Below are 15000 nucleotides of genomic sequence, written 5' to 3'. Positions count from 1 at the left end.
ACAGGGCATTATAGGTAGAAGTGTGTGTGTGCGTGTGTGTGTGTGTGTGTGTGTGTGTGTGTGTGTGTGTGTGTGTGTGTGCGTGTGTGTGTGTTATATGCAAAGCCATCTAATGCTTGATGGCACTAGTCTTGGTTTTAACATAAATGGATCTCCTCATCCAAATTAAGTGTGTAATGTTTGTTTTTTCCCTTAAATCTTCTCCTTATCTGTTTGTTGATTTTTAGTTACCACAAAGAGGTGGGCTGCAACCCATGTGTAAGTTAGTTGAACCACATCACGGAGGACTCTTACATAAAAATACTTAGAATGTCCTCACGGGTGTAAATGAAGGTACTTTATGTAGTAGTGGGTTTGGGGCTGAGGATCTGTATCTGTCCCAGTTGGTAGTGCTACATTGATAGTAATCAGGATAGTGGTGACTTGACACTAAATGGAACTGCAATATTCACCCACTTTTAGCTCAGTTGTTGGATGATGTATGTATACATGTATGTATTTGAGTTGAGCAGTCTTTGGATTGAAGTGTTTAATCGGGGTCGGTTTGAAAATGAAAATTCTTGGGTGAGCTTGTAAATGTCTCCATTTGATAAGACTGGGTGCTTTTTTAGTCAGATTTTTCGGGCGGAATCTTAAACGGTAATTAAAGAATGCTTACTTTGATAACATTTATTTTATACACACTTATTCAATTATAGCATAAAGCTTTGGTTCTTTTATTGCTGCTCCATTGTCATAAGAATTATTAATATGGAGTCCTGTTTAGGTAAGAGAACAGGAGCGAAATATTGCTTTGCAAATCCGACAAGAAGTAAAGCAGAGGAAAGAGGAGCAGCTGCAAAAGTTAGCAGAGCAGTTGAAGGCGGAATGGTTGTCTGCACAAGCACAGAAAGCTGCACTTCTAGAAAAGATGTACGTTTCCAGCCTAGAAGCTGTTGGAGAGGGACACAGGCAAGCTAAAGAAAACGTAAGTAACTTGCTGAAATTTTTTCTGCAGTTACAACCTTTTATTTACAAGTTTGCAAGTACCAAATGTGATTCTATTTTACCTAGTGTTTGCATAATGTGTTTTGATTCGATGCAATTAGTATGTATGCAAGCTTTCAAGGCGTCCAATGTGTTTTACTTAGTAGCTCTTTCTTATTTTGCATTTTGTTAATTTTAGTTTCATAGGATAACTGAATTGACCCTTTATGGACCCTTTTCAGCAACAGTGAAGACTCCAAGGGTAGGGTATGTGCATTGAATGAGCAGCTGAGTAAATTAGCAAGTTTTTGAAGAAACACTATCAAGACGGTGGTAAGTCATTAAGACTGCCTATAGACAGCAAGATGTCAAAACTGAACGCCAGAATCCAGAGCCAGTAGGCAGAAACCTTAACCACCTTCCGCCTTCCCATTGTGGATGCCAGTGTTTTTGGGTGAGTGGGTGGGTGGGGTGCGGTTGTGTGTGTGTGTGTGTGTGTGTGTGTGTGTGTGTGTGTGTGTTAGTGTTAAAGGGTTTGTGTAGGGGCTGTGGTGTGTGTCAGTGTGTTTTGTTGCTGTGATGTGTGTGTGCGAAGAGAAATTAGCTTGTGTGGTGGTGTTTTGTGTGTGTTGTATGTAGTGCAACCTCGGAGTGAGAATAATTAAGTAGGGGGGTGTGAGGGGGTGCTCATGTAGTAGAGTGATTGCATGTTTGTGGGGTGGATGGTGTGTGTGTGTGTGTGTGTGTGTGTGTGTGTGTTAACTTCGAAATTCAAAACTTCCGGTATTCGAGGTTTTGAATTTCGTTGTTTTGTGGATTCAACTTCTTGGGCTTGAGATTCTGAAATTCTAGATTTCAGTATTTCGAGCTCCAGAAGTCAATATATATATATATATATATATATATATATATATATATATATATATATATATATATATATATATATATATATATCTCTATAAAATACAAATCCATAAAACTTTTTGGATATGAAAGAAAAATCACTTAACTTCGTGTAGTAGCTTTGAAATCTTTTAATCCAGTAGCTGAAATCTTTTAATCCAGCAGTAAAAAATGTTCACCAAGACAACAGTGTAAGAAAACGTGAAATAAATTTGAAATAAAATGAAATCCTTGTATTTAAGCGCTTTCATTCGTTGTCAAGTTCATTTTTAAGTTATTTAACAGTCGAACTTCTTCAGAAATACAAAGGTTGTCAACTGAACACTGTTTAAATAAAAGCTGCTGTATAATTAATTTTTTATGCAAAGAAGGGGAGGGGAATATTCTCACTAACGAATCCACTTAAGGATGCATTTTACATTAAGATTAAAGCCCAGGGGGCGAGTCAGCTTGCAGTTTAACCTGCCGTCTAAGCTCCTTAACTTCTAGCTGAGGGTTCCCGTCTCCATAGATCAATAAACTGGAGAAATAAACGAAGTAGGGACCTAGATGAAATAAATCTGTGTTTAATTGTGCACGTCGGAACAAACTTAACAGAATGTCAGAACAAACTTAACAAATATACACAGAATTAAACCAAGCTGTAATTGTAAGGTAAAATAAATAGTAGACAAGTAAAATCCGTGGCAGATGAGCTCTTTAATGAAAAACATAGGTACAGTAGTCGTTAAACACGTGTGATCACGTACAGTAAAATAACATCTAGTGTAATTAGTAACTGGTAACTTGCCTTCTGGCATTTTATTTTAACCCTGTAATGCTTAACATGAAATACTGTGTTTAAAAACTGTGTTAAAACACACTGAAGGGAATAAACCAGTTACACAAGATGTTATTTTACTGTACGTGATCACATGTAATTTTTTTAACGACTACTGTACCTATGTTGTTCATTAAAGCGCTCATCTGCCACAGACTTTACTAGTCTATTTATGTATTTTACCTTACAATTATGGCTTGGTTTAGTTATGTGTTTTCTATTAAATTCATCTTCATAGATCAAGAAACACTGTCCAACACTAGAAATTTAAAAATGGAGCAGGAAGGGTTGGTTAGCTTGTGTTTAGCTAGAGCATTCTTTTCATCACCTTTCCTTATGGCCTGGTAATGCTCCTTAATTCGATCGCTGAGCTTCTTCATAGTTTTGCCAACATAACAGCAGGGTATGCTATGCAAGTTGAATTACAGTCAAATGTGTCTGAAAAATGAATTACTTGTCTAGGAGTGTGTAAGGTGAAGCAGTCTCCACTTGCAATGTACTGGCAGCAAACACATTTCCCACAACAAAGCATATTAACTTAAGAGAGAGGCGTGGTTACATTTCTCTGACCAGCTAGATCAAATACTGATTTGAGAGACTGGGATCTCTTGTAACTGAAAGATGGAGTGGGACCTAGTGCCTTGCCTACTCTTGGCAACTGGAAATAATATCCCAGTTCATAGAAACTATGTCCCGAATAGATTCTGCATCAACCGAAATTGGAAGAGGAAAACTCAGGCTGTCATTGGAAGATGGAACTGGGTTTGTGCAAAAGACTTCTGACAAAATAGGGGGGTATTTGTTGTGTCTCCACTGCAACTACTTCCAACAGGGTATTCACTAAGTGTGCTGGGCTGTTTTTGTCTTTGAATAACTGTTTAAGAGAGTCTTTCTTTTGTGAAACTTTCATCTTCACTAACAGTGCGGCTAAGGCGTACAAATTGCACCTTGACTATGTTCTTTTTCATAAAAAAAGGGGTGTTGGCTGCCAAAATCCAAATAGTTATTGCGGAAGGTACTTTCTCTCTGGATGGTCGAAGAAAACTTGTTAGTGTAGGGGTCAATGGAGAGGGTCACATCTAAGCAATGGACAGTTTCTCACTTACCTGAAAGGGTAAACTCTAAAAAAAAAAAAATCAATGCTGCTGTTAACTTTGTCTAAGAACACAACAAGCTCACCAGGGGGCCCTGTCCAAAGGAAAAAGATGTAATCTATATAACGATTATATAGAGTGACCTATTCAAAACCATTTAGTTTGGTAAGCACATCTGCTTCCCAGGAACTCAAAACTATGTTGGTATAGGATGGGGCCATTTTTGCCACCATAGCTACTCCCTGTACTTGCTGAAAGAAAAATTGTTTTCCAACACTAATTTTAAAAGAGCTAACAGAACTGGGATTCAGTGGGGGGGTATTAGTGTACTTGGCAAGGTAATTTCCCACCATAAGTAAACCCCTTTGATGCGGGATGCTGGAATAAAGGGTCACAATGTCCAGGGTGACCACTGTACAGTGACAAGGAGGGCAATGATGGACCTGATTCAAGAATTCCCAGGAATCTTTTAATTAGAATTGGGAGGACTGAACTAGCGGATTTAGGAAAAAATCTAAAAGAGCTGATATGTATTCAGTCTTTGTTGTACTTGACAGCACAATATGCCTAAGAGAAGGATTTTTTTGAGTTTTTGTGTTTTGGGGGTCCCGAACATCCTACCCACTAATGGGGACTTCACCTCCATAAATTCCAACTCAAAGTCTGAAATAAGCTCTTTATGATGGAGCTTGGTAAGAGTGTTATCAATCCTACAAAAGCTTTCCGTAACAAAATCAGAGGAAATAGTTTTGTATTTGTCAATGTTGAAAAGGACTTCTTCCATTTTACTTACATAAGAGGGGGGTTATCCATAATGACTAAACCCTGCTCCCTTATCTGCCTTCATAACCCTAATGTCTGGATTAGCTTGGAGACTTTTGAAGGCTGTCTTTTCTTTAACAGGTTAAATCTTAGTGGATGGCTTTTTCTCAAGGGCTGCTCATTTCTTTCTCACACAATTTAGAAAAAAATATTTAACGTGGGATTAGGGGGGATTGAAAGCGCTTCTTCTAAAAGGAGTCACCACCATAATCGGAATCCAAACTAACAGGGAAAAGGAGGGAACGGGAGGCATTGGAAGTAACAACCTGGTCTCGCTGAGGGCCTGCACCTAGTATGAAAAAACATTTGTGTTAAAAACATCATTAACTTGTGTAACAACAGATTGACTAAAACATATATTATTATTTTTAATGCCTTGTTTTAAATTAAGCTTTTTACAATAAAGCTTTAAGTCTTGTACCGTATTGGTCACTGAAGCCCTCTGTGAGAGAATAAAGTTCAGTCCCTTTCGCAAAACTGCTAAACTGTTATCATCTAACACCAAATCCGTAAGGTTGAAAATGTCATGGGTAGGAGAGGGAACGGGAGAGCAGGAAACCATTACCGTTGTCTCAGTCTTAGGGGTCTCCCTCTGCTTCTCCCTCTCACCCTCCCTCTTCCTCTCTCCCTTCCCCTGACTGTTTCTGGAAACAGCCGAGTGGTCTCCGGACCTGGGGATAAATAATGGTCTGATGTAATCAAATGATTGGAATTGAAACTCACTTTGGATGCTTGTACCAGTTCTCTAGTAGACTAAATATCAATGCCCACTGGACTAGCTGAGGTATTGATAAGAACAGTAATTGGGATATTATTTCCAGTTGCCAAGAGATAGGCAAGGCATTAGTTCTCACTCCATCTTTCAGTTACAAGAGATCTCAGTCTCTCAAAGTATTTGATTTAGCTGGTCAGAGAAATTTAATCACACCTCCCTCTTCAGTTGGTATGTTTTGATGTTCATCGTGTTTCACTGTTGCAGTCCTAACCAATGGGTTATTCTGCTCTCGGTAGCCCTCGATCGGCCAGAATACCAAAGGTAAGTAAAATATGACATCGGCTGCCGTAGTTTGTAAAAGACGTCAGGACGTCTGATACAAAAGGAGGCAGTCGACATCACTTCCTCGGTCTTCCTTGCCGCGGAGCCCAAAGCAGAAGCATTTCCTGCACGAGTGTCAGTCGGCAGTTTACCTTTTTTTGTTTCAGACTACAGAGTTGAAGTCTACTACAGCCAAGTACCCCGTTGGGGATCCTCTTTTCTTGCCTTAACGAATGTCAGAAAAGGTTAATAATGGTCTTACCTGTGGAAAGCAGATTCCCCATAGAGATTTTCATTCCCATTGTGTTATTTGTTTAGGCCTTGACCACGACATTCCTAATTGTGATCTCTGTGCCTCCTTTAATCCGCATACTATTCGTCATCAGGCTAAGCTTTTAGCTAAACATTTTGGAGTTTGGCCTGAGTTTGTCAGTATGGCGTCCGCTGGTCTTCAGGCTTCGGCTATACCCAAAAAACTTAAGGACCGCGACAGGCTTCAGAAGGTTAAGTCCTCGAATGATGTTAGGATGGTCATCAGTCATACGATAGCCAGTTAGGTGTCTTTGCCTCCCCTGCAGTCCACAGATTTTCAACCTCAGGCCTCGGTTGAGACCATTTCAGCGTCCCCCAGGCCTTCGGCCTCCATTTTGGCTTCTGACCTATCACGTGTTGCCTCTTCAGCTAGATCCGGAGCCGCTAAGCTGACGCCGGTGTCCGAGGAGTCCGTTCTTCGTTTGGACAGCAAGCTCATACAGACCTCTTCTGCAACTTCGGCGGTTGCCAGGCCTCCCGAGTCCTTCAGGCTTAAATCTTTCAGTCGTAAGCTTGTGAAAAAACAGGCTCCAGTTTCTTCTCATTCCCCTCAATCCCAGTTGGTTAAAATGGCTAATGACCTTTTGACTCTTATTAGGGGTTCACAGCCTCCTCCTCCTAAAAGGAGTAGGGATGTTTCTCCTGAGGCTGTCTTTTTCTGGTTCTGATTCTTCTAGCATTTCTGCTGAAGAAGAGGAAGTTTCTCAGGCTTTTTCTCCTTTTGAGGATTCAGATGCAGAGGAGTCCATCCCTTCTGCCTCTCCTCCAGAAGATTTCTCTTTTGGAGATGCTTTGAATACTCTCAGGGAGCATTTTAAATGGGAAAGTCAGGATTATCCCCAATCTAAGAAAAGGATTAAGGAGTTTTTGGATTTACTTCCGCATAAGCATCTGGCCATTCCCCCAGTGTTGGAAGTGGTTGATGATGTTTTTCTGGAAAATTCCTTGACTCCAAATTCGGTTCCTCCTGCACCAAGAAAACCTGACCAGCACTGTAGAGTTCGTAATTCTCATCTGTTTCTTTTCAGGAATCCGTTAGCTGATCCTGAGGGGGTCTATATTATCAAAGCGAAAAACCCTATTCCCGAATACCTAAACATCGACACCTGAACTGCGAAAATCCCAAACGCATTAAACTGCGGAAAAAAAAATATCGAACTGTCAGTCGGCCAACCCCACAACCCGCTACATACTACCTACCCAAAGAAAATAAATAAACCACACACATACACTAACCAAGCCCTACTTCTAACCTAAGGTAAAGCACCAAAACCCTTCCTCTAACCCTATACTAAACCCCACATACACAACTAACTATCCACTGTCCTTAACCCTCCCTAACCCTAAGGTCCATAACTACCGCACACGTCCCCTACACACATGCACCCAAACAAAATAAATAATCTACATACATACATACATTTAACAAAACCCTACCTCCAACAATACACTAAACCCCACATAAACAACTATCTATGCACTGTCCTTAACCCTTCCCTAACCCTAAGGTCCGTAACTACCGCATACTTCCCCTACCCACATACACCCAAACAAAATAAAGCAATACACATACGCACACTTAAAATAACCCTACTTCTAACACTACACTAAACCTTACATACATTACCTATCTATACACTTACCTTAACCCAAATCCTAACACTAATCCTAACACTAAAGTCCTGTCTATCGCACACTTACCTTACGGAGCTATACTGCAGACGGGCCAACCAAAACAAATCGACATTTCGGAATTCGTGGTTTTGTACATTAGGGATTTCCATACTTCGCGCAATACGGGTCGACGTCTTCGTATTCACTCATACGGTTTTTCGCATTCGTAATATAGACCCATCCTGAGGTTATTTCTCAAGGTCCTAAAGGAGTTAAGACCACAGTGACCAAAAATCCTGTTCCTTCTGACAGGGAATCTAGGAACCTAGATAGGTGGGTTATAAAAGTTTATACCTCTGCCACTCTTCCTATTAGGTCTACTAATTGTCTTTTTCATATGCTGAAGTACCTGCAGCACACCTTGGAGGCTATTAAGTCTAGGATAGCAAGTGTGCCTCTTTTGGCGGAGAGTAAGGATATGCAGAATTTGCTGAATTCTGCCAGTCTTGTCAATAAACATTATTTACATTGTGGTTTTGACTTTCTAGAAGCCTCCTGCAGGGCTACAGCTACTGGATCTGTTAGAAGGCACGCTTGGCTCAGGGAACAGCCCCTTCCTTAGATGTACCTTTGCATAAGGACAATCTTTTTGGCAGCAAAGCATAGGAAGTGCTCAAGAAGATGGAGGATAAGGCCAAGTCTCTGCAAACTGTTAAGGATTTTCTACAAGTTCAGCCTTCTCTCTTTAGCAGGAATTACCCTTCTAAGAGTTGGACGTTTCCTGATACCAGCAGGAAGAACCATTCTAGGACTAGAGGTTACAAATCTTCTAGGGGGTAGGTGGCTACCCCTCAAAGGTCTAAACGTTGGCAGGCTTACAATTCCAAGGCAGGAAGTTCTAAGCCTGCTTCTCAATCAAAGCACTCTCAATGACTTTATCCAACTTCTGCCTGTTCTTGCCCGCTTGGAAAGTTCTTTAGGGGGAAGGTTGGCCCTTTTTGCAAATGTCTAGGCCACTATCACAGAAGACAAATGGTTACTCAGAACTGTATCCCTAGAGCACAAGTTTTCTTTCCACACCTTTACAGTTCCCAAAGGATTCCCGGATGCTCTTCCAAACCAAAGGGCAGAAGTAAAAAACTCTGTTTCTTCTGGGAGCAATAGAATCAGTTCCTGCACAGCAGGTAGGCCAGGGTTTATATTCCAAACTTTTCCTAGTTCCAAAAAAAGAAGGCACCCGGCTTCCCATCCTAGATCTCTCCATTCTGAACTCTTTCTTGGTAATTCCAAAGTTCAAAATGCTCACTCTGCATCAGTTGCTGCCAGTGTTAGAAAAAGATTCCTGGCTGGTAACTTTGGATCTCAAAGAAGCTTAGCTGCACTTCCCTATCAGGGAAAGTTGCAGGCAATACTTTCGTTTCAGGGTGGGAAGGCAACATTATCAATTCTCTGCGCTGCCCTTAGGCTTATCTATTGCTCCCAGCATTTTCACAATGTGCCTGGCTCCAGTCATTGCTTTTTGCAGGCAGAAGAAAATTCAGATTTATCCATACTTGGACGACTGTCTGATTCAAGCAAATTCTCGGGTACAGCTGTTAAAGGATCTAGAATTTATAAATACTCTTCTCTCTTCCCTGGGTTACACACTCAATGAGGAAAAATCAAAAATGGTATCATCCAAGGAAATAACATTCCTGGAAGCGAGTCTGAACACAGATGCCCAGATGATATATCTCACCCAGGACAAGCAGACAACTCTTTCAGTTTACTTCAAGGACTTGGCAAGCCTGTCTCAGCTCCCTGCAAGGAAATACCTACAAGCGCTGGGATACATGGCCTCTTGCATCCTCATGATTCCATATGCAAGACTGCATATGAGGAAATTGCAATGGTACCTCAAGAACATCTGGTGTCAACACACACAGGACCTGGGTATGATGATTCCTCTGCTTCCATGTCTACAGACAGAGTTTCTATGGTGGGCAGCAGCCTATGTACAAAACAAAGGCATGCCTTTTCTCCCACCTCCTGCCACTCAAGTTCTTACAACAGATGCATCGGACTACGCCTGGGGAGCACACCTGGATGGCAGATGCATACAGGGACGTTGGAATGCCCAGTAGATGCACCTGCACATAAATTTAAAGGAGTTGATAGCAGTTCAGCAGGCCCTACTAGCTTTCAAGCATCTTCTTTCTCCAGGGACACTGCTCATCAGAACAGACAACACCACAGTCATGTGGTACATCAACAAGCAGGGAGGGACTCATTCTTACTCCCTGTGCAGGCAGAGCATGCATCTTTGGTCCATAGCAGCATCCCTGGGCCTGTATACCCAAGCTCAGTTTCTTCCAAGAAGGCTCACTGTTTTGGCAGACCAGCTGAGCAGACAAACCCTGGATTCTCACGAGTGGCAGCTGAACAGAGCAGTCTTTTACAGCATCATACAACCATCTTCTACCTCCTTTTTTTTTTTTTTTTTTTGCACCAGACAGCATCACAGCAGAGCCTGGAGAATGGCTGGTCTGTCCTTCCCTTGGACGTTGAATGACCAAGGACTATTCTCATAGCTCCTGACTGGCCCAGACAGCATTGATATCCACTGCTTCGCAGTCTGTCCCAATTTCCTCCTTGGCATCTTCCACTGAAGCCAGATCTTTTAGTTCAGGAAGGGGGAAACATTCTACATCCTCATCTTCAGTCTCTCCATTTACCAGTGTGGTACATTGCATGACTCCATCCTTTTCTTCTTTCCTTTCACAGCTGGTGGTTGACGTGCTGAGGGAAGCCAGGAGGCCTAGCACTAGGAAATCATATGCTGGAAAATGAGAGAGGTTCTCTCATTGGTTGCACGCTAGAGGGGAATCTTCTTCTCAACCTACTCTTCCTCTGATCCTGGAATATCTGACTAATTTGCTTGAGGGTGGTCTTTCATTTTCCTCTCAAGATCCATGCTTCAGCCATTTCTGCTCATTGTTCTTTTGAACAACCCATTTTCTCTCATCCCCTGATGAAAATGTTTCTCAGAGGTGCTTGCAATGTAAAACCTCCCAGAAGGGCACCCACTCCAGCCTGGGATCTTAATTTTGTTCTAGAGAAACTCACTCTTCCTCCTTTTGAGCCAGCTGCCACTGCAGATTTAAAGTTTCTCTCTTGGAAGACTGCCTTCCTCTTGGCTATAACTTCAGCAAGGAGGGTTTCGGAGCTGCAAGCTTTGATGGCTGTGGAGCCTTTTCTTATTTTTCATGCGGATAGGGTCTCTCTGAGAACCAATCCCTCCTTTATGCCTAAGGTGGTTTCTAGCTTGACTCTTTATCAGTCCATTCACCTTCCTACCTTCTTTCCTAATCCTCAAAATAGAGGTGAAAGGATCCTACACTCTCTTGATGTGCACAGACAGCTCAGGTTTTACTTGGACAGGACTAAAGACCTTCAGAAATCAGCACAGTTATTTGTCAGTTTTGCCCCTGGAGCACATATTAAGGCTATTTGCTAAGCAAACCATTTCTAAGTGGATTGCACATTATCTTTTGTTATTCCTTTCATGGCAAGGTTCCTCCTCAAGGGGTTAGGACCCACTCATTTAGAGCAGCTTCCACTTCTGCAGCCTTTTTAAGGGGTGTCCCTACTAAAGGCATTTTGGAGGCTGCCACATGGTCTTCTGTTCACACTTTCACAAAGCATTATAATTTGCCTTTGTTTTCTAGAGCCAGGGCAGGGTTGGCCACTGCTGTTCTGCAGGGCATTAATTCCAATCCTTGATTCTGTTGGGTCCTCCTCCCTTTTCTCTGTGCTTTGGTAATCAACCCATTGGTTAGAACTGCAACAGTGAAACACGATGAACATAGTACAGTTGTGTACACTTAACATAAATGTAGATGTTCGACTGTATTCACTGTTGCAGTCCTGGTTTCTCTCCCTCCTTACCCCTTTTGGTTCTCTTCTGTTCTCCTTTCCTAAGGCACAGGCTAAATTTGGTGTTATTTGCCAAACTGGCTTTTGGTTTAAGCCTTCTTTTCTGGGTGCTTCAGACTGTTATGGCAAGAAAGAATGAGGAAGTGACTTCGGCTGCCTCCTTTTGTATCGAACGTCCTTTACAACTGATTACAGCCGTTGTCATATTTTACTTACTTTTGGTATTCTGGCCGATCGAGGGCTACCGTGAGCCGGATAACCCATTGGTTAGGACTGCAACAGTGAATACACTCTAACATCTACATTTATGGTAAGTGTACACAACTGCACTTTGTGGGAAATGTGTTTGCTGCCAGAACATTGCAAGTGGAGACTGCTTCACCTTACACACCAGTAGACAAGTAATTCATCTTTCAGACACATTTGATTGATTTATAATTCAACTTGTATAGTATACCTTGCTGTTTGCAGTCACTGTGAGGTGTTTTATGTTGGCAAAACCATTAGGAAGCTCAGTGATTGAATCGAGGAGCATTACCAGGTTCAGTGCAAACTTCTCCCCCCCCTCCCCCCCAAAAGGAGAGATATCTATACCAAACGATTGCAGCCCCCCAAACATCTCCAGCGCCCAAGTGAGAACTGCTCTCTCCAAAGCAAAAAACACAGCATCCATGGGACCTGATGGTGTCCCCGGCTGTGTGCTCCATGAACTCAATGAGGAATTAAACCCACAGCTAGGACAGCTGTTTAATCAAAGTCTTAGCTCTGGATGCATACCCAGGAGTGGCACTGCAACTGTGGTACCACTTCACAAAGGCGGTGCCTCCACCGACCCTGGAAATTACCGCCCATTAGCTTGACAAGCCTTATCTGCAAAGCCATGGAGAGGATCATAATGGACCTCATAAATAAAGACATAGGGAATTTGCAGACTTTGGATCCAACCCAGTTTGGCTTTGTCAAAGGCAGATCATGCCTTTTAAACTTGGTTGACTTTTTGAAACAGTCACCAAAGCCATTGATGAGGAAAGGCAGTCCATACAGCCTACCTCGATCTGGCTAAGGCCTTCGATACAATACCCCATTCGGGTATCATTGAAAACTCATCAGCTTAAATGTCAACCCATACATCACAAGATGGGTTGCAAACTGGCTGAGTGACAGAACCCACAGGGTCAGAGCTGCTGGCGCCATGTCAGACTCAAAGCCTGTCACAAGTGGTGTCCCACAGGCTCAGTCCTGGGCCACTCTTGTTTGGCATCTACTTTTCAAGTACAAGCAAACACAGGAGGGTTATGGCTGACAAAGTTTGCAGATGACTGCAAACTGGCCATAGTAGAAAACACATCTGACACAGATATCCTTCAGAAGGGTCTCACAGAAGCGGATAACTGGTGCCAGAGCCACGGCCTAAAGTTAAATGCCAAAAATGCATAGTCATACCTTCGAAAAACAAGGTTACCCCTAGCTACCAAATAGGTGGCAATCCACTGAGCACAGAAGAAGTTATCAGGGACCTGGGGACCCAGGTTGATAGTAGTCTGTCATTCGACACCCATGTAGCTAAAGTAGTTAGGAAGACCTTCTACATTGCCCACCTCATGAAGGGATTCTCATCTAGATCAAGGGAGGTCATAGTCTCCTTTACTCATCACTCATCAGACCAATGATTGAGTACAATGCCCCATTCGGAATGTATCTGACCCGACACTTGCAGCAGCTGGAGAGGCCACAAAGTTCCTCACCAAAAGGATAAAGGGTCTCAAAAATCTGTCCTATGCTGCCCGACTGAAAGAACTCCAGCTCTATTCAGTCGCCACCGCTGCTCAGAGGTGACCTTTGCCTAACATACAAGGCCATGTCAAACCCAGATTTGATGAATATGCTTCACCTCAAAAATCTAGATCCATCAGAGCCACAAGGGCGGAGACTTAAACCTTGACACGGCTATTAATAGGACGTGCTGGAGGGATAGATTCATCACCCAAAGACTCCTATGCTGTGGAACAAAATCCCGGTACATGTGAGGCAGAGCACCTCGCTGGCCTTGTTCAAGAGAAATCTTGACCAATGGATGGGAGATCGCAGATATACCCCAGGGATTACCTCAGTGTCACTGCTCGACAGAGGCACAGAAAAATAATGGGTATAGTTCCCCATACTAAAGGGGTGGCCTAAGCCACAAAACGATGGGCTAGGCTTGTAAATGCCCTCGGGCAGATAGCCTAGTATGAACCTATGAACCTATGAACCTATAAGAAAAGGTGATGACAAGAATGCTCTAGCTAAACATAAGATAACCAACCCTTCCTGCTCCACTTTTAAATTTCTAGTATTAGACCGTGTTTCCTTGATCTATGGAGATGAGGGACCCCCAGCTAGAAGTTGAGGAGCTTAGATGGCAGGTTAAACTGCAAGCTGACAATGCCCCCTGGGCTTAATGGTAATCCTAATGTAAAATGCATCCTTAAGTGGATTCGATAGTGAGAATTCTTTCCCCTCCCCTTCTTTGCATAAAGAATTAATTATACAGCAGCTTTTATTTAAACAGTGTTCAGTTGATGACCTTTTTTATTTCTGAAGAAGTTAGACTGTTAAATAACTTTAAAAATGAACTTGACAACGAACGAAAGCGCTTAAATACAAGTGTTTCATTTAATTTCACATTTTCTTGCACTGTTGTCTTGGACATTTTTTACTGCTGGATTAAAAGATTTCAACTACTAGATTAAAAGATTTCAAAGCTACTTCACGAAATGAAGTGATTTTTCTATATATCCAGAAATTTTACGGATTTATAAGTGTTTGGGAAGTTTTTTGACAGTTTACAGTGCTTTTAATATATATATATATATATATATATATATATATATATATATATATATATATATATATATATATATACACACACACACATTATATATATATATATATATATATATATATATATATATATATATATATAATGTGTGTGTGTGTGTATATATACATATTTGTGTGTATATGTGTGTGTGTGTGTGTGTGTGTGTATGTATGTGTATATATATATATATATATATATATATATATATATATATATATATATATATATATGTATGTATATATGTATGTGTGTGTATATATATATATATATATATATATATATATATATATATATATATATATATATATATATATATATAAAAACCAAATGCTGATGGAGTGAGTGAAAAACACGAAACAAAAACCACAGAATATTTTCACTCTGAGAGACCCAAATAAGGGTATGAGTGCAGCAAACAAGAAGTTCAAATGATAATCCACAAGCAAGTGCAGAATTACGACACCGGAATCACTTATTTTATACCAAGAGATTTAATAACGCTTTCCCAAAAGGACATACGTTTTCGAGCTTCTTCATCAGAAAATACATTCAAGTATAATCAGTACTGCTTTTATACACCAGAGAAAAAATTGAATAATTGAATAATTTTGAAAGAAATGAGCTAAAATATTTATTTGTTGGTATTTAAAACCTG

At 41.3% G+C, this 15000-nt stretch overlaps 1 protein-coding gene across 1 annotated transcript in view; it reads left to right on the top strand.

Moving 5' to 3' along the window:
* LOC122802140 (centrosomal protein of 295 kDa-like) overlaps nt 1–15000 on the top strand; it is a 207637-nt gene that overhangs the window by 27637 nt on the left and 165000 nt on the right. Inside the window, exon 2 of the mRNA XM_044071820.1 lies at nt 767–967. Coding sequence (XP_043927755.1) covers nt 767–967 — 201 coding nt within the window. The remainder of the gene's footprint in view (nt 1–766; nt 968–15000) is intronic.

The sequence above is a fragment of the Protopterus annectens genome, chromosome 5.part0 (assembly GCF_019279795.1).
Source record: "Protopterus annectens isolate FY-2018-M chromosome 5.part0, PAN1.0, whole genome shotgun sequence".
NCBI lineage: Eukaryota > Metazoa > Chordata > Ceratodontiformes > Protopteridae > Protopterus > Protopterus annectens.
This window is presented reverse-complemented; position numbering and strand designations above follow the sequence as displayed.